The following is a 22350-nucleotide window of genomic DNA, read 5'->3' as shown; positions in this document are numbered from 1 at the left end:
GATAAGTGGTGATCACTGTGTAAAAAAAAAAAAAAAAAAAAGAAAAAAAGTTGTGTTAAACTAGATATCCAGATGTGATTCAAACAAATACTAAAACACAAATGGTTCTTTCAATGCACTCTTTTTATCTCTTTCTATACTCTCCAGATTTAATCTGTCTTTGAGGTCATCAGATCTATCTATCTATCTATCTGGTCGATTCTTGCCTGGATCACTGTGACTCTCTCTCTCTCTCTCTCTCTCTCTCTCTCCAGATTTAATCTTTCTTTGAGGTCATCAGATCTATCTATCTATCTATCTATCTATCTGGTTGATCCTTGCCTGGATCATTGTGACTCTCTCTCTCCAGATTTAATCTTTCTTTGAGGTAATCAGATCTATCTATCTATCTATCTTTCTATCTGGTCGATCCTTACCTGGATCATTGTGACTCTCTCTCTCCAGATTTAATCTTTCTTTGAGGTCATCAAATCTATCTATCTATCTATCTATCTGGTCGATCCTTACCTGGATCATTGTGACTCTCTCTCTCCAGATTTAATCTTTCTTTGAGGTCATCAGATCTATCTATCTATCTGGTCGATCCTTTCCTGGATCACTGAGAGTTGCTATTTCCTGGATGATCTTGCCAAGATATATTTAACACATAGCATACAGTGCCATCTAACTTTCTGTCAAATCTTTTGGTGGGATGGGAAAGACCAAAATATCATCAGACCTAAGCCTGTCTGTAAGACTTGCATTACACATTGATCGTATCATTCGCATATTATTCCTCTCCATGCAACGCACGTCCTCAACCCTTACTGGCCAGGTCTCACTTTCATACATATGCCTTATAGACTCTTTGTTGACAGTGGTAATGTATTTTCTTCACTGAGTTCTCATATGTCTTCATTGTCGTACACGTCTTGCATACAAATTTTCCTTAAAGAATTCCCCAGAAATCGATTCCGTCGCTTGCAAGAGCAACAAATTTCCAATCTGAAGATCTTGAGTGCAGCAGTAAATGGAAATACTGCACGGGACAAAAATGGTAAACCGCGCCAGTTTTCATTGGAGACAAATAAAAGACGCAAGTAAGTGATGACAAATTTATTTTTTAAATCTTTTTTCATGAAAATTGCTGTAGACAAGACATGTAACCACTTGATGTAAGGAGCTAAAAAAATACTATTTCAAGGTCAAAAACTAGCCTACAGTAAGTGTTTTATAGATAAATTCCGATCCAAAAATTAGGGTCCTGGATATGACCTTAAACTATATCCAGTAGTGAGGCCCCAGCTTGTGGGCTTTGGGGAGTGTGGAGCCACCCTTTAATTACCATTGCTCCCAGGTCCACTCTGACCCGGAGTGGTAGTACCTGTTAGGGTCCCAACTATGGGTTAAATAGAAACTGATTTGAAAACAACAAATGTATTCTATTAAAAAATTTTCTTCAAAATCTTTAGATTCGGCATTAAATAACCCAAAAAGGGTTGATATGCCGTAAAACAAAAACAACCAACCAACCAAAAATTAGTAATTCTTTTCCTTTTGTCAGAAACATCATTCATGGACTGCAAAGATGCAAAGATTACAAGTCTGTCGAAAGTGAACATAAGGTCCACTGTTATATGGATATATTCTGACCCAGAAAACAGCAATTCTTTTCCCTTTGTCAGAAATATTGCTCATGGAATGTGAGGACTAAAGGACAAAATAAGGAAAACAAAAGTAGAAAGTGAACCTAAGGTCCACTTTCTACTTTGCTTGGAATATATATACGAAAATCATATTTTGAACTATCTTATAGACCTTACCAGTAATTATCTCTAGTGACCCTACTACCAATGCTTTTAAAGGGATCATCAGTTGTTTACCATGAAACACTGTTTTGGGGATTTAAAAACAATATAAATATCAAGATCTGTTGTTATTTTTTAGTGATATTTATAGCTTTGAAACCTGTTTTGTATTTAAATTCACTACCTTGGTGATGAAAGAGTTATTTGCCGTTTGTTTTACATATAAATGCGTTGCCCCCTTTACTGACAAGAAAAAGGAAGTGGCGGGGGTGAAAATTAAAATTGAGCACCTCTGAAAAGTAGCCGCAGAAATTCTCCTCTGGAAAAAAGTATTGTAGATACTGTATGCCACATACAAATTCAATACAGCTAGGCTAATAGCCACTATCTTATGTAGCTTTTGAACACCTTTGCAAACACATTCAATCGTAATAATAAAATACTACATTACATCCTAGAAGCAACACCATCACAATTGCAACATCGTTAGAGGAAGGGGTACCTATTTTTCCCTCTAAATATTTAGACCTACCACCACAACCAGTCGACACCGAAAGGAAGTCTACATGTTCCACAGATTCTATGCTTACATCGGCCATAACCGGCCCATACATACACAGATATACCATTATCCTTCTCATAGTAGAATAAAAATGTAATAAAGTTTCTATCTGGGAAAAGTCTGCTGCCTCTGATTGGTTGTCTGCTAATTCTCTTATTCCGAACTTAGATCATTCTAAATGAACACTGCACAGTGTCAATTTCAGTTAATAGATACTTAATTTTCAACATATAACAACAGTGAACAAAGCGTCCACCCCCTTTTTAGTACCTGATGACTGTTTAGCCTTTCTGCTAAGACTAAAACATATACAAACATATATTTACTATTAGATACAATACGTATCTTCTACATTCTTCCTTCTTTCTTTCTTTGTGGTTGTCACCATTTCTTTTCTCATTCTGAACACCTACAAGTGGAGGACGATGTTTACCCAAAATATATATGCTGCAGTTTGATGAATAATGTTCACTTGTTTCTTTTTATTTATAGATTCATACATTTACACGTTCAATTTTTCTTCTTTAGACATTAATTATAATTCTTTTGGGACTTTTCTATTCACTGAAGCGCACTGAAATAATAATGTGATTATTTAGAAACCCATTATGAACGTCAGGAAGGGGTTAGTGTTTTACAACTATTGTATACTTTCACCTAACAAATTAATAACAGATGCTGTAAAGCTTAAATTTAACTAGAATATACTTTTTAAAGACTTTACGCGCAACCTTCAGGTCAAATATCACATAGCCCACTACATAATTCTGGTCATTAGCTTTCCAATGAGCCTTTATTTTTAAATTCTCATCAACAGTTGCTGAGATTTGAAACTTATAAAATTGCTAAAAAAGATGGTATATATATATAATAATTTTTTTACTATAATAATTTGATTGATAATTTAAAATTCAAATTAAAATAAAAAATCTGTTTCATAAGAAGGAACAACAACAAAGTCAATAATTTGTACGATCAATTCGGAAACAATGTTTTTCTTGTGATAGACATTAAGCCACGGACAATAATTTTGACATATAGTTTTTTTTAAACAAAGTCTCCTCATCAGCAAAAGTATTGGGTGGGTTTTTTTATATGTAAAAGATACTATAAATAAACCTAGCAATTTTTTAAGAAAGGCAGATGTATCTTTTAATTGTTCGCCTTTTGAAAACCATAATTATCGTCAAAGCATTCATTTGGATGTTGATTGTAGCTTATAAATGTACGAAAAATTATCGACTTTTTTTGTTGTTCCTTCTTATGAAACAGATTTTTAATTTTTAATTCTAATTTGAATTTTAAATTATCAATCACATTACTAAATATTAAAGTAGCTCTAGGATATTTGCCTATCGAGCTTATTATATATCTGAATTACAACGAGCACCGTTCTTTTCTTGTATTTTAATTAAATTAGTAATTTTACTATCACATTAAAATACACTCTGCTCTTTAGACTACTGTTCTAACCCCCTTTAAATTTATATATATATATATATATATATATATATATATATATATATATATATATATATATATATATATAATACTCATAGCCAAGTTGAATATTGAAATGCTCATATCTTTGGTTTTATGGGACAAAACTACATGGAAATTTTTAGGTTTTTTGAAGATTATAATACTATTCTATGATCAATATTTTATGACAATTAGTAAAAAAGGACCTATATTTTCAAACCAATAAAACATGCCCAAATTTGCCTACAGTTGTATATATAGTGTCCTACAAACCAGCTTCAGTTTGCTGCTTCGGTTGTCTCCTCTGTGGCATTGCCATGCCACTAATATGGATGGATATATATATATATATATATATATATATATATATATAGTGACCTACATAAAGTTTATATCCATAGAGTACAAATTTTATATAAATTTATGCTCAATGATAGTTATTTAATAAGTATAATGTTTTTATTTTATAAAAAACACTAGCAAGACGCCCAGTGTTGCCCGATCGTAAAATACACTTAAATATTATATTTTAAGTTATGCATATTTTGCATTTATCATTATAAAACCAATTCTCTATTGATTATTATATTGTACCCAATATATAATAGTGATTTGAAAAGTTAAAAAGAAATAATTGACTTGGGTGCATCAGCTAGAATTGAAACCAAAACGTTTATGACTCCAGCCTTGGTCATTACCATTTTAGGTATTGTCAGACAGGTAGGAAATACATAAAACTTAAAAATGAACTGATTTTAATATATAAACGTATATTTGCGCATGTGTACAAGATCACTTTAAGACGACTTGCATCTGCCAAGTTCCAATTTCTTTTTCTACTTTTCACCCCTTATCTGCTATTTTTACCTGTTCACAAAAAATGCAATCATTTTGACACGCTTCACACCGCTCTACGACCTTGCATCTCAGGAGATGCACTTCAAAAAACAAAAAACAAACAAAAAAAAAAACAATGGAGACAAACAGACAGACATAGTAAGTTTTATAAATTAGAATTATAACATTTGCAAAACATGCTTTGATCACAGCAGACGCGGATATATTAGTATTGTAACTTTAGATTAGACTAGCATTTCAGCCCGGCGTTGCCCGGGTATTTGGAGGTGTATGTTGAGCAAAAAAAAAAAAAAAAAAGCAGTCAATTTTTTAAATTTGACCCCTATTATGACCCCTTAAAATTTATTGTTTTGGGCTCAAATTAAGTTATTAAGTTAGATCCATGTCCAAGGAACCTATATCTAAAATTTCAAGTGTTTAGATCCAAAATTGTCGGAGGAGTTTGGTAGAGTTCTCAAAAGTCAAATCGTTGAACTTTGACCCCTTAATCGCCAACTTTCTGGCCGAAATCCGGTCATATCGATTTTCCCAAATCTCAGTACCCTGCATATAAAATTTCGAGTCTGTAGACTTAAAATTGACTGAGTTATTGCGTATGGAAATGTACACACAGACACACATGCAGACAGACAGACACTTTCACTTTTATAGATATATAGATAGAGTAACCGAAGTTGGATATATTTTCGAGAAACTAATAAGCAAGGAAACTTAAGATTCTAAGGTTTTAATTATTATTTATTTATTCTTTTTGTTGTTAGACTGCAGGAAATGCGGCAAAAAATGGTTGCGTTGGAGGAAGAGAAACGTTGCCAGGAAATCTTACAGCAGCGACGACAGACACAGCAAGAAGCGACGGAACGGTTCCAACGAGCCCCACTGCAAAACAACAAAAACAGAATAAGTAAGACGGGCTCTTATTCAAATTTGATTCTGGGACAGGCATTTTTTTTTTTTACTTGCCTCCCCATGAGGGCAGAGTTAAACACAAGGTCGGTTTTTAATGTGTGGGAGGGAGCACCAGCTTCCCCATAAGGGGCTCTCTGGTTAGTAACGAAAGTAAAAAATGTATCAGTCATAAAGGATTTCTCCTCCAAAGAGACAAAAAAAATGGAATGAAAAAAGTGAAGTGCAGCATCAGAACAGATACTACACTTTGATCCTATATATATATATATATATATATATATATATATATATATATATATACAGTGATGATCATATTTATTGGCACGGTAAAATAAAAGTTAAATTTTGTCTAATAAATTCTAAAAAAGGGATTAAATTAAAGAAAATGACAAAGTATATTATGTATTTTTAACTGGCCTTTCCGATGCAGCAATCGGATTTTAGAAAAAATAAATAACAAAGGAACAACAAACATAATTGCAAAAAAACCTTGTTCAAAATTATTGGCACGATTTATTTAATAATCAATTGTATAGCCTTTGGCCTTGATTACCTTCCTCAGTCGCTTTTCATAGTTTACAACCAAGTTGTTGCACTCTTCAGTAGTAATTTTAGCCCACTCTTCCTGACAATAATCCTCCAATTGAATAAGATTCTTAGGCTTCCTTTGCATTACCCTCAATTTTAATGTTCTCCATAAATTTTCAATTGGATTAAGGTCTGAGCTTTGTGATGGCCACTCCAAAACATTAATATGATTGTCCTCAAGCCATTTCTTAGTCAGTTTAGCCGAATGCTTTGGGTCATTATCTTGCATGAACCACCAACGACGACCAAGTGAGAGCTCTTTAGCAGAATCTTTCAGGTTTTCATCCAATATTTTAACATAATCTTCCTTTTTTATGCTACCTGTGACCTTAACAAGTCGCCCTGGTCCAGAGGCAGCAAAGGATCCCCAAAACATCAAACTGCCTCCACCGTGCTTCACTGTGGGTATGGTGTTCTTAGGCAGGAAAGCTTCGCCAGATTTTCTGTAAATATAAGACACTTTATTATGGCCAAATAACTCTATTTTCGTTTCGTCAGTCCATAGAACACGTTTCCAGAATGCAACATCTTTATCAATATGACGTTTTGCAAAGGCTAGCCTTGCTTTCAGGTGCATAGGCTTCAATAAGGGAGTCTTTCTCGGACGACATGCTTTTAAACCAGCTCTCTTCAAAACTCTACCAACTGTATGTCGAGATACATTCACTCCAGAGGTGCTCTGTTCATCAACAATCTCCCCAACAGAGATCCTTGGGTTTTGTTTTACTTGTCAAACAATTTTCCGTTCATCTCTTGGGGAAAGAATCCTTTTTCTCCCTCTACCCTCTAAACTCATAACGTGGCCTTGCGATTTGAACTTGTTTATTATGGCTCTAACAGTGGATTTGGGAAGGTTTAGCTTCTTTGAAATCTTATCATAGCCCTCCCCATTGGTATGGCATGCTACAACAAGCTTCCTGACGTCTTCGCTGTGTTCCTTAGTTTTAACCATGGCGATTGAACATTATAATTTAGTCACTTATAATAGTTTAAATAAATCGCTATCTAAAAATTATCTGAAAAAAATTATTCACTGAATTAGCGTTAAACAAGCATAATATGGCTATAAAAAAGTTCAGAAAGCACGTAAACCGGAAATTGATTGATATTATACTGATACTAAAAGAAAAACAAAGCCGTGTCAATAATTTTGAACAAGGGTTTTTTGCAATTATGTTTGTTGTTCCTTTGTTATTTATTTTTTCTAAAATCCGATTGCTGCATCGGAAAGGCCAGTTAAAAATACATAATATACTTTGTTATTTTCTTTAATTTAATCCCTTTTTTAGAATTTATTAGACAAAATTTAACTTTTATTTTACCGTGCCAATAAATATGATCATCACTGTATATATGTTTATTGCAGGTAAAAATTTACAATTTAATGTTGAAAAACAATAAAAAGAAAAAAATCACAAACAAGACACTTAGGCATGAAGCCCTACAAGAATTGGAGGAGGAGGATGGGTGCAGGGTCTTTCTATTGTCTATATAACTTGTGAAAATACTCTTGACTGGCACCATTTACCACAATACCGCATTCACTCCATAGAGTTAAACCTACTTAATAAATGAATTCCCCAGCATTTTTGTAAAAATTATGTGCATGTGTGTGCATATATAAATTTTTTTTTTCCTTTATATATAAAAACAAAAAAAAAGTTCATCCGACGAGTTCATTAAATGAAAAAAGTCTTTGAATTTGTTGGTGTAAAAAAGGTTGTGGAGTGGGGGAAAAGCTAAAAAAAAAAAAAAAAAATGCCTATTGGAGTATGTTAGTATGGTCCCTCTCAACCCTAATAAAGTATTATCCTGGCCCGAAGGCCAAGAACTCTTTTTTTCTATCTGGGACAGGCATTTTGTTGAAATATAGAAAAAGTTTATTTTCTTGGCCAACATATAGAGATGTGTGTGCGTGTGAGGAGAGAGATGCTTCAGTTTTATTTTATTAATTTATAACTGCTGTTTGTTTGTTTGTTTGTTTGTTATCATTCATGATGATGATTTTTGTTGGCATGCGTTCCCCCAATATCTTTCTATTCAGAATTCTTTCTCGAAGGATATCAGATACTCTCGGAGGGATCACGTGAAGGTTGCCAACATCCCCAAGTGAAAGTGTTTCTGTGGACAACCTGGGTTTGAACTTAGCACACCCAGGTTGCCAGCCTGCATCGTTAACCATTGAACCACCATCACCTGCTTGCTGTTGCTGAGTATCTATCATTCAGTTCATTTCATGGCAAGTGCTTGACTGAACTCCAATCTATCATCCCCCCTTACCAAACTTTCACAAAAAACACTCGACTAATTACAACCAGCAGTAGACTAGCTGATGTACCCAGCATTGCCAAGTATTAAAAGTAACGTTAAATTCCTTTTTAAAAATGGAGTAAAGAAAATATGAGGAGAAACTGAGACATGTGCATGCAAGTGTTGTGTTTTTTCTAAACAGTTTACTTCTAGTAAGTAAAATAAAAATAAAAACCCGAGCTGAGATCGAAAACACAACCTAAAGACAATGAGTTAAGTATGATAACCATTAAGCCAGCTTGACACGATTTTTAAAAAGTGTTTTCAAACCTATTTATTATTAACATAATGTGAATGATTTGTGTATGCGCATTCGTGAAACACTTGACAAACAGATAAAAATCCGATGATCTTCCAAGTACCAATTTTCAATTTTGACACCTTAGCATCTTTTTTCTTCTGCATGAAAACTGATTAAAAAGTTTTCCACATGTCTGAATACCCTATATACCAAATTTCAAATCTGTTGATCAAAAATTTGTTCAGTATATATATATATATATATATATATATAGATTACACTTATGTAAATATAAACAAAAGTACATAAAAATCTTTATAGTGTATGTAGAGAATAGGAACGACCATTAAGACGGGACACACAAAAGAGTGACACCGTCGTCGGATTAGTAGTATATATAGAGCACGCACGCACGCACCGGGGGAAGAATGACGACTACGACGATAGTCGACTCGGAAACTTTACAGTGTACATACATGAAATGAAGATGTCGTATTCAAAAAATCATGTAAATTGATTAAGTATTTTTTTTTTTATTGAAGAAAATAAAATTTTTCGATTTTTAACGATTAAGTATTTTTGGCAGCCATTGATTATTTCTTACTTATAGAGAAATAGATAAATCTCATTAGTTGAATCGAGTTCTCTGCCCTTGAATTTAAATGCAACTTAAACAGATATGACTGCTCTCCCATTTGGCACACCATAAAATTTGATTTTCTTTAATAAAAAGAACAACAAAGAAAAACTACTTGATCAATTTACATGATTTTTGGTATATGATATCTTTGTTCCATGACAAGTGCATCAGAAAGATTTTTCTGTATTTTTTTTTATTTATAATGAGAGTTATTCTAAATATACACCTTCTTTTTTTTCTTTTTTTTTTTTTTTAAAGGGACGACCACTTTGGAAGATCTTCTCCGTATTGTTCGAGGGGGAGAAACATCTGTGAATAACCCAGCCACAGTGACGAGGCAACAGCGTGCCAGCTCAGCTAAGATCTTCCCAAAAGAAAGAGACAAAAGAGACAGCAACATGTTACATGTGACAAATAAATTGCTGACCAAACGTCCGTCATCTCAACCTGGCCGCCCTGTTTCAAACGGCTACCTTTATGACCAAAGTCTGCGGAACTTCATCAACAGTCGCAATCTGTTTGAACAGCAGTTGAGGAACAAACAAAATCAGCAGAAAACGAATGAACAAGTCGCCACTCCAGTCGCCAGGGATGACAATGACGACACGGACTCGGACAACAATGATTTTTGTAGCATTGACTCTTTGGAAGAAAAGCGGCAAAGACCAAGAGAATGCAATTCCTCCGGTGAATCATCAGAAGAAAATCAACAGAAAGAAACAGAAACGTTGCATTCAGAATCAAACGGTAAGTGTCAAAACGATTGCTTCATCTACGTCGTAATAAAATCCATCATATCTGCCTTTATGTCTGAAACCACCTCTTAAACAGATTAAAAAAACCCAACTTTTAAAAAAATTTTTTTTACATGGAGGTCACCCCCAACTTCGAAATCTACTGTTGCCCCGAAATAAGTTTTCCAACTTTTTTTCATATGGGCACTTTTATTGATAGTACACAGACGAAACTCTAGTTCCATTTCAAAGTAATCTCCTCCGGCTGCAATGCACTCGTTGTACTGCTCCAACAACTTCTGGAAGGAGCCATAAATGGTGGAGAATAGTCTTGATGTTCATCTTGGTCGTCATGACAACGTCTTCCTTTCTGATCATCTCTGGGCATCCGTGAGACAAACTTTGTGCAAATCTTCCACATCTTCAGTTACTTGCAGATAATTGTGTGCACAGTTCCCACACTGACATCAAACTGTGTACTTATTGTCTCTATAGACACACGACAGTCCTTATCTATGAAATTCTTTATTTGGCCAATCAATTTGGGTGTTCTGACTTCTGTACTCCTCCAACACATCTCAACATCCCTCACAGACTCCCTGCTTTCCTTGAATCTCTTATGCCACTTAAAAACTAGAACATGTGTGTCTGTGTACATTTCCCTACGAAATAACTCTGTCAATTTTCAGTCTACAGACTCGAAATGTGGTATACAGGGTACTGAGATTTGGGAAAATCTTTGTGATCGGTTTTCGGCCAGAAATTTGGCTGTTAAGGGATCAAAGTTCAACGATTTTAATTTTGAAACTCTACCAAACTCCTCTGACAATTTGGGGTCTAAACACTTGAAATTTTGCATAAAGGATATTCAAAGATAGGGCAAGCTTTTTCATTGGTTTGGATCGAAAATTTTTAGTTACCAATATATAAATGTATGTATGTATGTTTGCATGTCTGCCTAAAACTTTCGACAGAGGTGATGGATTTTACCAAGATTAGTATCATTTTAAACTTCGACTTTTCATACGACAAATATCGAAAAATTGGCTAAAAACATTAATAACTTCACCTTCAACTAGGCACTTTTCTACAGGGGGGGGTCGCTTTTTTTACCGATATTTTTGAAAGATATCCTCTCCTTTCGATTGTGTGGCCTTAATTTAAACATAAGTCACTTCAGGTTTGGCGGTGGTCGTAACCGCAAAGACGTCAGGTTTTCTCCCCTGATCTTTTCCTCCTTCGCGGTACGGGTTTGAGCCTACCTTCCTACTACCACTTTTTTTTTGTTTTTCCTCAACATACACATCCAAACACCCGGGCAATGCCAGGCTGAAATGCTAGTATATCTATAAAAGTGAATGTGTCTGTGTATCTGTGTACATTTCCCTATGCAGTAACTCTGTCAATTTTAAGTCTACAGACTCGAAATTTGATATACAGTGTATTGAGATTTGGGAAAATCTTTATAATCCCTTTTTGGCCAGAAATTTGGCTGTTAAGGGGTCAAAGTTCAACTATTTGACCTTTGAGAACTCTACCAAACTCCTCCGATAATTTTGGATCTAAACACTTGAAATATAAGATATAGGTTCCTTGGACATGGATCTAACTTAATAACAGCCCCAAACAATAAATGTTAAGGGGTCATAATAGGAGTCAAAGTTTAAAAAATTGACCGCTTTTTTTTTTGCTCAACATACAGCTCGAAACACCCGGGCAACGCCGGGCTGAAATGCTAATATATATATATATATATAGTATTCAATAGAGAATTGGCTCTGTAATAAATATGAAATCTGAATGAATTAAAATATATTTAAGTATATTTTATGACTGGCAAGATTATGCGCTTCTTCCCTTCTCTGCTAGTCTGGAAATAAATACTTCACAGTGTAGTATCTGTTTTGTCCTTAATCGGAGAAGAAACCTTTCTTGACTTTTTTTTTTTACATAGGAATCAACACTTATTAAGGCCCATAGAACCCTCGAGGATACGGATTAAGAGTGTACAGTAGTCAAATTGGACAATATAGTAATCGTTAGTAATGGAAATTCGATAAATTTGTTAACTTAAGTGGAACGGTTCATCAAGAATTATTAACGTTGGACTTGAAGACAATCAGATTGTAGTCTGCTGGAAAGCAGGAAAACGGAAGACAGTTCCATAGGCGTGCACTTCTAAGAAAGAAGCTTTGTTCATGGAATCTACGTTTAGATTTAGGCACAGTTAAAGAGTTGGGGGAATTATTGATAGTGTTTTCAGCTAGACGAGTGTTTCTTGTGAAAGTTTGGTGAGGAGGGACCAAAGATTGAAGCCCAGTCGAGCACTTGCCATGAAAATAACGATACATCAGAGACAAACTCGCAACATCTCTTCTGTGAGATAGAGGTTGCAGGGAAGAGAAAAGGACATCTCCTACAAGACTACAAAGTCTATTTTGAACTCGACCAAGGCAGGACAAGTCCTTTCTAGCAGCTCCTGCCTAGATGTGGCAACAGTACTCCATCCTTGGACGTACCTGGCTCTTATATGGATAGAGGATGGCAATATAAATTTGTGTCCTATTCAGAGTACCTCTAAGTACTCCCTCCATTCTGAAATAGTTTTACCAAAGCAATTTTCATGTCGTTCCAAAATGATTGTTTCAGTAGATAAAAAAAAACACCAAAACAGAACGAGAAAAAAAAAAAAAATTATTTCCATACTCGAATCCATTGATTGTTTGCTCAAGTTGAGGATCTATTGCAGTGCACCATGAGAAAGCTTCACATGCCTCTTCACATTACATTGTAAATGAGTAATATTGCAACGTGGTTGTTATATTTCAACACAAACCCAACGTTGTGTATAAAAAGAGAAAGAAATTCGGCACAAGTTTTTTTCTTGTTGAACAAAAAGCTATTTATTACCGGTCATTTCAACACTGAACTACTGACATGTATTGTCAAAGCCAACAGAGTATCATTACATTCCTGCTTCTCTCTGTCTGGATCAATTAAAAAGTTTTTAGTCCGCAGCTATATGTGTGGTATCTGTTCAACGGTTCACTGTCGTTGGACAATCTTGCAAAGGTTCGGAGAATTAACGAGTCTTGCATCTTGTTAAGAGTCGCTTTTGTGCTGACATGTGTTCTCTCTTGTTTTTTCTTCTGTCACTTTGCTCTATTTATCTCTCTATATATGTATAGGAGTACATGACGTCATGCTTGCACTACTGCTTGGTTATTTGCGTATGTGTAAATGGTTTTGTTACAATATTAGTGAATTGTCATATAAATAAATGTAATGTGAAATATATTTGACTAAGAATGAGTAGCTGCCACATAAGATTCCTGGCTGGGGAACAACTCTTTCAGAACAGAGGGAATCTTATGATATCTATTCGATGTACAGTTGGGGATTTATAGGAATTAAGTCAACATGTTATAACTTTTGCCTGGCTAAGAATTCTAGTAAAACTATAATTATTGAGTCAAATAAGTTTCATCTTTGAAATTTTTTTGTTTATTATTTTTTTTAGTTGAGCCGAAACGGATTGATTGCCGGTCAAATTTTTCTGAAAAGGAAGGCACAGCAGAGCAGCCTCATCTAGCAAGTGGTGTCTATGATCAGCAGGTTCCTTGTGCAGCACAAAAAAGTCCTACCACAATGGAAGATGGGAAAAATTCATTGAAGCCTTTGCAGGCATCATTTCGAAAAACAGCCTGGATTCAACCCTCCATGACTCCAAATAACGGATGCGACCCGTTTCAGACACAGATACCATTTCAGGTCAGTCAGAGTAAAGTGGAACCGCATTCTGATGTTTCTTACCTAAATTCATCGCAACTAATAGATGTCAATAAGGACCAAAGCTCTAACCAGCAGCAGCAGCCGTCGCCTGACAGGACATTGCTGAGAGGCAAGCCACCAATTTGTGGTGCCCCTGTCAAGCAAACAACAATATTCCAACCCAAACACAATGTCTATGATCGTCACCTTTGCACGCCTTTTTATCCTGTCACAAGTGGGCATTTGCAGCAACGTCCCATTTGGATAACCGAAAGAGAACCACGATCTCAACTATTTCTGAACTCTTCACCAATTGAACCACCCCTAAATGAAATAAAACCTCAACTTAATCCAAATAATGCCGATGACACTGTAGCAGCCTCTCATTTAAAAAACAACAACAACAATAACCTACCCGTCACTGAAAAGTATGGGCAAGAATTTACAAAAGGAGAAGAAAATAAATTGCAACCGTCGGACGATTTCGTAAAATTGGATGACAAATCCACAAATAACAATAATGTGAAAACCCCGATACAGATTGTGGACAATGAAGTGCCAAAGACCAAGCAAATACAACCGCGGAATTTCCAGTTTTTAGTAAAATCTGACCGAAAGACTGTTCCAAGAAAGCTTTTCGCTGGTCAGCAGAAAGCGATCCGCGGTATTCTGAAAGTCACCTCAACAGACAACGGAAAGCAACGACCTGACATTCGCGATAGTTTGGAGATCACACGCCAACTATTTAATCACAACTTAAGGGAAGCACATCATCTGAACTCAAGGGAAACAACTCAGGAAAAAATGCAATCAAAGGTAGATAACTCATATCATTCGTCTTTTTCATAGTTGTTTCAATATTATTAAACTGACTGTTGTTTTAGTTTTTTTTCTTTTCATACTTTCAATAGAAACTTTAAATTACAGGTCAAAAAACATAAAATTAAGTCAATCGGGTAATGCAACTGCAATATTGATGATTCTGACTAGTCAGTCCTTTTCGAATATTCTTCTTCCATGCCATTTGCCAGGAAAAAATTGAAATCCTTATTGGTTTCATGTTATTTGGATTATTCAGACTACTGTTCTCATATTGAGTGTTATTCATACAACGTTTCAGTCGATGTAACCTCTAACCTTCATCAGATGTAGCTTGTCGAACTCAGGAATCTGCACAGAATTTTGAACAGAACTTTTTATTTAATCCACAAAAGTAGCATCGTCATGTTCTATTAGTCAGAACTGGGTGCACTTGTCAAGCAAGTATGATAGTCACCGAAAGGAAATCACGATCCCAACTATTTCTAAAATCTTCACCGATTGAACCCCCCCTAAATGAAACAAAACCTCAACCTAATCCAGATAATTTGCAATTATATTTTGGGTGTCACTCCCACTGAGGATTGAATCTTCAACTTACAACTGAATTTTTTTTTTTTTATTACATTTTCACCCCAAACAAAGCACATTGCCACTTTGAAGTAGGGGGCTACTATCATGGACATAAGCTACAGGGGTACTGTGTTGGGAGTTGAGCAGCAAGATGTCAGTTCATGTTACACTTCTGCATGTCAGTACAGTTGGGGAAGCAGGGTCCCGGAAGGGAGTTCCAAATCTTGCGGTTCTGGGGAAGAAACTACTGGAGTAGAAGGCTCTCTTATAGTGGATAGTGATCTCTACTGTGAAAGGGTGGGATTTAGCTGCTTGTTGGCTCTGTCGGGGTATTTACTTTGAGGGGGTACAAGTGCGGTTCATCGGAGCATTCACTGTTAAACTACGGAGCATTCACCGTTAGAGCAAGCAGAGGGATGCAACATTTTGTCGATGGGACAGAGGCTGAAGCTTAGATGACAGTTCAGGAGGACCTATCAGGTTGGCGATTCTCTTTTGGACCTTGTCCAGGAGCGAGAGACTAGTAGCAGATGCATCAGCCCAAATGTGACAACAATACTCCATACATGGGCAAATGGTAGCCTTATAGAGGTACATTATACTTTCGGGCATTAGTAGCTTCTAGCACGGTAGAGAGAACCCACCTTCCTCGCAGCGGTCCTGGCAATACTCTCAATGTAATTGTTCCAACTCATGTTTCCTGTGAACGTTAGGCCGAGGAGTTTAAAAGATGTACTTTCAGATAAAGAGTCTTTGGCCATTACTATTGTTAGTAGAGAAGGTCTTTTGTAATTATGGAAGGAAACAAGTCTAGTCTTGGCAGCATTGAATGTGACCATCCATTTTTGTCCCCATTCCACTACAGATCGGAGGTCATCCTCTAGTGTTTCTGCCATTTCTTTAGATATTTGTTCATTTTTTTCCTGTTGTGTCTGTTATAGAGTGTGCTGTCATCAGCATATATACCCATCTCACAAACAATTTTGTCAGGGAGGTCATTCATGAATAATAGGAATAATAGAGGTCCAAGGATAGATCCCTGAGGCACTCCCGCATTTATATCATTGTTTAGATGTACGACCATCAAGGACAACCTGGATTTTTCTCTTATCTAAGAAGGATTTAATTATGTCAAGTATTTTTCTAGTGATACCATATGATCTGATTTTCCTGAGAAGACCTTCGTGCCATACCCTGTCAAAAGCCTTAGATATATCTAGAGCTATCGCTTTACCCTCTCCTGTTTTATCCAGTGAATGGTATATACATTCAGAGATTACAGTTAGGATGTCTGCAGTGGAACGGGCCTGCCTTAATCCATATTGTTGGTCGGTCAGAAGTTTAGTATCTGTAAGGTGATGGACTAGAGCTTGGTTTTTTTTTTTTTTTTTTTTTTAATTACATTTTCACCCCAAACAAGGCACATTGCCACTTTAATATAGGGGGCTACTATCAGGGGAAGCATCTACTGGGGTACTATGTAGGGATTAGGGCAGCGAGATGTTGGTTCACATTGCACTTGAACTTATGCATGTCAGTACAGTTGGGGAAGCAGTGAACTGGAATGGAATTCCAAAGTCTAGCAGTTCTGGGGAAGAAACTACTGGAGTAGAAAGATCTTTTACATCTAGGGATCTCTACAGTGTGGGGGTGGGATTTTGTAGCTTGTCGGGTCTGTCGAGGGTGTTCACGTCGTGGGGGCACAAGTGCTTGCAGTTCTTCAGAGCATTCACCATTATAATACTTGTAGAACAGGCAGAGGGATGCAACGTTTCGTCGATGGGACAGAGGCTGAAGTTTTGATGCCAGTTTAGGGCCTATCAGATTTGCGACTCTCTTTTGAACCCTGTCAAGGAGCGAGAGACTAGTAGCCGATGCACCGGCCCAAATGTGACAGCAATACTCCATACATGGGCGAATAGTGGCCTTATAGAGGTACAGGATACTTTCGGGTGTTAGAAGTTTTCTAGCACGGTAGAGAGAGCCCACCTTCCTCGCAGCGGCCCTAGCAATGCCCTCGATGTAATTGTTCCAGCTCATGTTTCCTGTGAACGTTAGGCCAAGGAGCTTGAAAGACGTACTCTCAGCTAAAGAGTTGTTGGCCATTGCTATAGGTGGTAGAGAAGGTTTCTTGTAATTATTGAATGAAACCAGTTTTGTCTTGGTGGCATTGAACGTTACCATCCATTTTTGTCCCCATTCCACTACTGATTTGAGGTCATCCTCTAGTGTTTCTGCCATTACTTTAGATATATGTTCATTTGTTTTCCTGTCGTGCCTGCTATAGAGTGTGGTGTCATCAGCATATATACCCATCTCAGAGGCAATTTTGTCGGGGAGGTCATTTATGAATATCAGGAACAGCAGAGGACCAAGGATAGATCCCTGGGGCACTCCGGCATTTATATTATATTGTTTAGACGTACGACCGTCGAGGACAACCTGGATTGGTAAATTATGGACTCAAATATTTTGTCAAAAAGTGGAAGGAGGCTAATGGGGCGGTAATTTTCTGGGTTGGTTCTTTCACCAGAATTTGGAGAGAACTGGAGCTACTTCGGCGGAGCATTGTTTTAATAGAACAGCCGGAATGAGATCAGGTCCACAAGCTTTTGCAGTGTCAAGATTTTTTATGATAGCGTGCACCTGAGAAGGGGTGATTTTCAAATCGTCTAGTGTGGTGTCTGTCCGCAAAGGAAAGTCAGGGAGGGGATGGGTAGCAGGGTCCAGTGTGGAGTTTGAGGCAAACCAACTGGCAAGCATGTTAGCCTTCTCAGTTGCTGAGCAAACAAGCTCATGATTGTTGGATAGTGGGGGAATAGTTGATTGCCCATTATTTACTACACTGTTGTAGATTTTCCAGAAGTCCTGTTTCTGTGCTTCGATGCGTTTTTTGGTGGTTTCAGTAAATTTTCTCTTAGCTGTCGCTATTTCTTTCTTACAGTTACTTCTGGCTTCTGTATACTTCTGTCTGTTTGAACTGGACTTATGTCAGTTTAATCTGTGGTATGCATGCTGCCTTTGCGCAATGGCAGCTGCACAAGTAGAAGTAAACCATTGGGGAGAGTGAGGCTTGCTATAAAATTTCTGCACGGGAACATGTGCTTCAATTGCCATTTTGAACCATTCAGTGGTCTCCTTGGCGCACTGTTCAGCAGGAAGTGAAAAGATATTTCGCCATGGGGCGTCTCTGAGGAGATCCCTGGTTGCTTCCCAGTCAGCTTTTTTATAATATCTCGTTGTTTTGAGCAGTGGCTCTTCGGTTTTGCCTCTAGAGTTTAGGGCGATTTCAATCATTATCACTGCATGATCGGCATTCCCGAGTGGGCTGTGGGCATTCGTTACACAATCATCGGGAACTGTTGTCAGAAATAGATCTAGAGGTGAGGCATGTTGATCTTGCTGATCTTGGAAACGTATCGGAAACGTAAGCATCTGAGATAGGGAGTGAGATATAGAGAATATATAGATATAGAGAAGAATTTTACCAAGTATGTAAAAGATCTTTCTACTCCAATAGTTTCTTCCCCAGAACCGCTAGACTTTGGAATTCCATTCCAGGTCCCTGCTTCCTCAACAGTACTGATGTGCAGAAGTTCAAGTGTAACGTGAACCAACATCTTGCTGCCCAAATCCCTACATAGTACCCCAGTAGTTGTTGCCCCTGATAGTAGCCTACACCAAAGTGGCAATTTGCCTTGTTTGGGGTGAAAATGTAATAAAAAAAAGAAAAAAAAAAGTACTTCATCTATGGGTCCTTGCAGGCAATTCTAGAATGAATTTTGAGACCCTTAAACCTAATTTTATTTTTAATGTACAATCTTGTTACTTATTACTGTTCTCGAGTTTGACAAGATACACCAGAAGAAGGTAAGAGGTTACACTAAGCAAAACATTATGCAAATAACACTCAAGATGAGAACAATCCTCATCTAAAAAATTCAGAAACATGGATTACCTTTTGAGTGGAGAACCATTTTTTTTTGTAATAGAAAAATGACTCAAAAGAAATATCGAGAGAAAAGAAAATTTAAAATTCATTTAAAATTTAATTATGGTAAGATGTTTTATTTAATATTTAATTATAGTAAGATATCTTTATTTGAAATTTAATTATAGTAAGATATCTTTATTTAAAATTTAATTATAGTAAGATGTATTTATTTAAAATTTAATTATAGTAAGATGTATTTATTTAAAATTTAATTATAGTAAGATATCTTTATTTGAAATTTAATTATAGTAAGATATCTTTATTTGAAATTTAATTATAGTAAGATATCTTTATTTGAAATTTAATTATAGTAAGATATCTTTATTTGAAATTTAATTATAGTAAGATATCTTTATTTGAATTTTAATTATAGTAAGATATCTTTATTTGAAATTTAATTATGGTAAGATGTATTTATTTAAAATTTAATTATAGTAAGATATCTTTATTTGAAATTTAATTATGGTAAGATGTATTTATTTAAAATTTAATTATAGTAAGATATCTTTATTTGAAATTTAATTATGGTAAGATGTATTTATTTAAAATTTAATTGTAGTAAGGTATCTTTATTTGAAATTTAATTATAGTAAGATGTATTCATTTAAAATTTCATTATAGTAAGATGTATTTATTTAAAATTTAATTATGGTAAAATATCTTTATTTAAAATTTAATTATAGTAAGATGTCTTTATTTAAAATTAAATTATAGTAAGATATCTTTATTTAAAATTTAATTATGGTAAGATGTCTTTATTTAAAATTTAATTATGGTAAGATGTCTTTATTTAAAATTAAATTATTGTAAGATATCTTTGTTTAAAATTTAATTATAGTAAGATATCTTAATTTAAAATTTAATTATGGTAAGATATCTTTATTTAAAATTTATTTATGGTAAAATATCTATATTTAAAATTTAATTATAGTAAGATGTCTTTATTTAAAATTTAATTATGGTAAGATGTCTTTATTTAAAATTTAATTATGGTGAGATATCTTTATTCAAAATTAAATTATAGTAAGATGTCTTTATTTAAAATTTAATTATAGTAAGATGTCTTTATTTAAAATTAAATTATGGTAAGATATCTTTATTTAAAATTTAATTATAGTAAGATGCCTTCATTTAAAATTTAATTATGGTAAGATATCTTTATTTAAAATTAAATTATAGTAAGATATCTTTATTTAAAATTTAATTATGGTAAGATGTCTTTATTTAAAATTTAATTATGGTAAGATGTCTTTATTTAAAATTTAATTATGGTAAGATGTCTTTATTAAAAATTTAATTATGGTAAAATATCTTTATTAAAAATTTAATTATGGTAAAATATCTTTATTAAAAATTTAATTATGGTAAAATATTTTTATTTAAAATTTAATTATGGTAAGATGTCTTTATTTAAAATTTAATTATGGTAAGATGTCTTTATTAAAAATTTAAATATGGTAAAATATTTTTATTAAAAATTTTATTATGGTAAAATATCTTTATTAAAATTTTTATTATGGTAAGATATCTTTATTTGAAATTTAATTATAGTAAGATATCTTTATTTGAAATTTAATTATGGTAAGATATCTTTATTAAAAATTTAATTATAGTAAGATATCTTTATTAAAAAATTTAATTATGGTAAGATATCTTTATTTGAAATTTTATTATGGTAAAATATTTTTATTAAAAATTTTATTATGGTAAAATATCCTGATTAAAAATTTTATTATGGTAAAATATCTTTATTAAAAAATTTAATTATGATAAAATATCTTTATTTGAAATTTAAATATGGTAAGATATCTTTATTTGAAATTTAATTATGGTAAGATATCTTTATTAAAAATTTAATTATAGTAAGATTTTTTATTAAAAAATTTTATTATGGTAAGATATCTTTATTTGAAATTTAATTATGGTAAGATATCTTTATTTGAAATTTTATTATGGTAAAATATCTTTATTTGAAATTTTATTATGGTAAAATATCTTTATTTGAAATTTTATTATGGTAAGATATCTTTATTTGAAATTAGCAGTTCAGCCCGGCTTTACTTGAGCCCTATGTATTGTTCATAACTTTATGTGCATATGTATATATATATTAAAAAGTTTGACTCATGTCCAGATAACCTACATCTTAAATTTCAAGTGTTTAGACCCAAAATTGGTGAAGGAGTTCGGTAAAGTTTGCAAAAATCAATACTTTCAACTTTGACCTCTTGGCAGCCAATTTTTTGCCCCAAAACTGATTAAAAAGCTTGATGCATGTCTGAATACCCTTTATGTAAAATTTCAAATGCTTAAACCCAAAATTGGCTAAATAGTTTACTAGGCCAAATCTTTTGAACTTTGACCCCTTGGCAGCTAAATTTTCTGGCCAAAAACTAATTAAAAAGCTTGCCCTATGTCTGAATACACTTTTTGTAAAATTTCAAATGTTTAGACCAAAAATTGGCTAAGAAATTTCGTAGAGACTGCAGAGGGTCAAATATTTTTTTAATTTTACCCTAATTTTGACTCCCTAACATGGGCTCAAATCAAATTAAAAACTTTGATCCATGTCCAAGTAATCTACATCTAAAATTTCAAGTGTTTAGACCTAAAATTGTCGGAGGAGTTTGATAGAGTTTTCAAAGGTGAAATCGTTGACCTTTGACTTCTTGAGAGCCAAATTTCTAGCCGAAAACTGATTAAACAGGCTTTCCCAAATCTCAATACTCCTTATGTTAAATCTCAAGTCTGTAGACTGAAAATTGACAGAGTAGTTTGGTAGGGAAATGTACACATACAGGCACACATCTTTAGCTGGCCGTTCATTGTCAGATGCTGCACTTGAGTTCATCCTTCATAGGTGCTTTGATGAATGGCTTGTATGCTGCCCTTTTCAGCTACAACTTGGCGTCGGTGCTGTAATAAACCCTGTTTCAAGTCAACAATTTAAAAATAACTCGTTTCTTATGAACAAAAAAAAAATATTTAAAAGATCTTCACGGTAAACTTTGTACAAGGAAAGCTAAGTTCTTTGGGTTGTTAATGGCTTTCTGATGCAGAACGCTTCCACTTATGTTCAGTT

General features: G+C 34.4%; 1 protein-coding gene across 1 annotated transcript in view; it reads left to right on the top strand.

Annotated features, from left to right (window-relative positions):
* The window catches only part of LOC145240002 (uncharacterized), an 81278-nt gene that overhangs the window by 32794 nt on the left and 26134 nt on the right, over positions 1 to 22350 (top strand). The window contains exons 2-5 of the mRNA XM_080103589.1: positions 945 to 1079; positions 5451 to 5593; positions 9636 to 10124; positions 13632 to 14698. Of these exons, the coding sequence (XP_079959715.1) occupies positions 945 to 1079; positions 5451 to 5593; positions 9636 to 10124; positions 13632 to 14698 (1834 nt within the window). The remainder of the gene's footprint in view (positions 1 to 944; positions 1080 to 5450; positions 5594 to 9635; positions 10125 to 13631; positions 14699 to 22350) is intronic.

The sequence above is a fragment of the Euprymna scolopes genome, chromosome 19 (genome assembly GCF_053919585.1).
Source record: "Euprymna scolopes isolate OS-2025 chromosome 19, ASM5391958v1, whole genome shotgun sequence".
Classification (NCBI taxonomy): domain Eukaryota; kingdom Metazoa; phylum Mollusca; class Cephalopoda; order Sepiida; family Sepiolidae; genus Euprymna; species Euprymna scolopes.
This window is presented reverse-complemented; position numbering and strand designations above follow the sequence as displayed.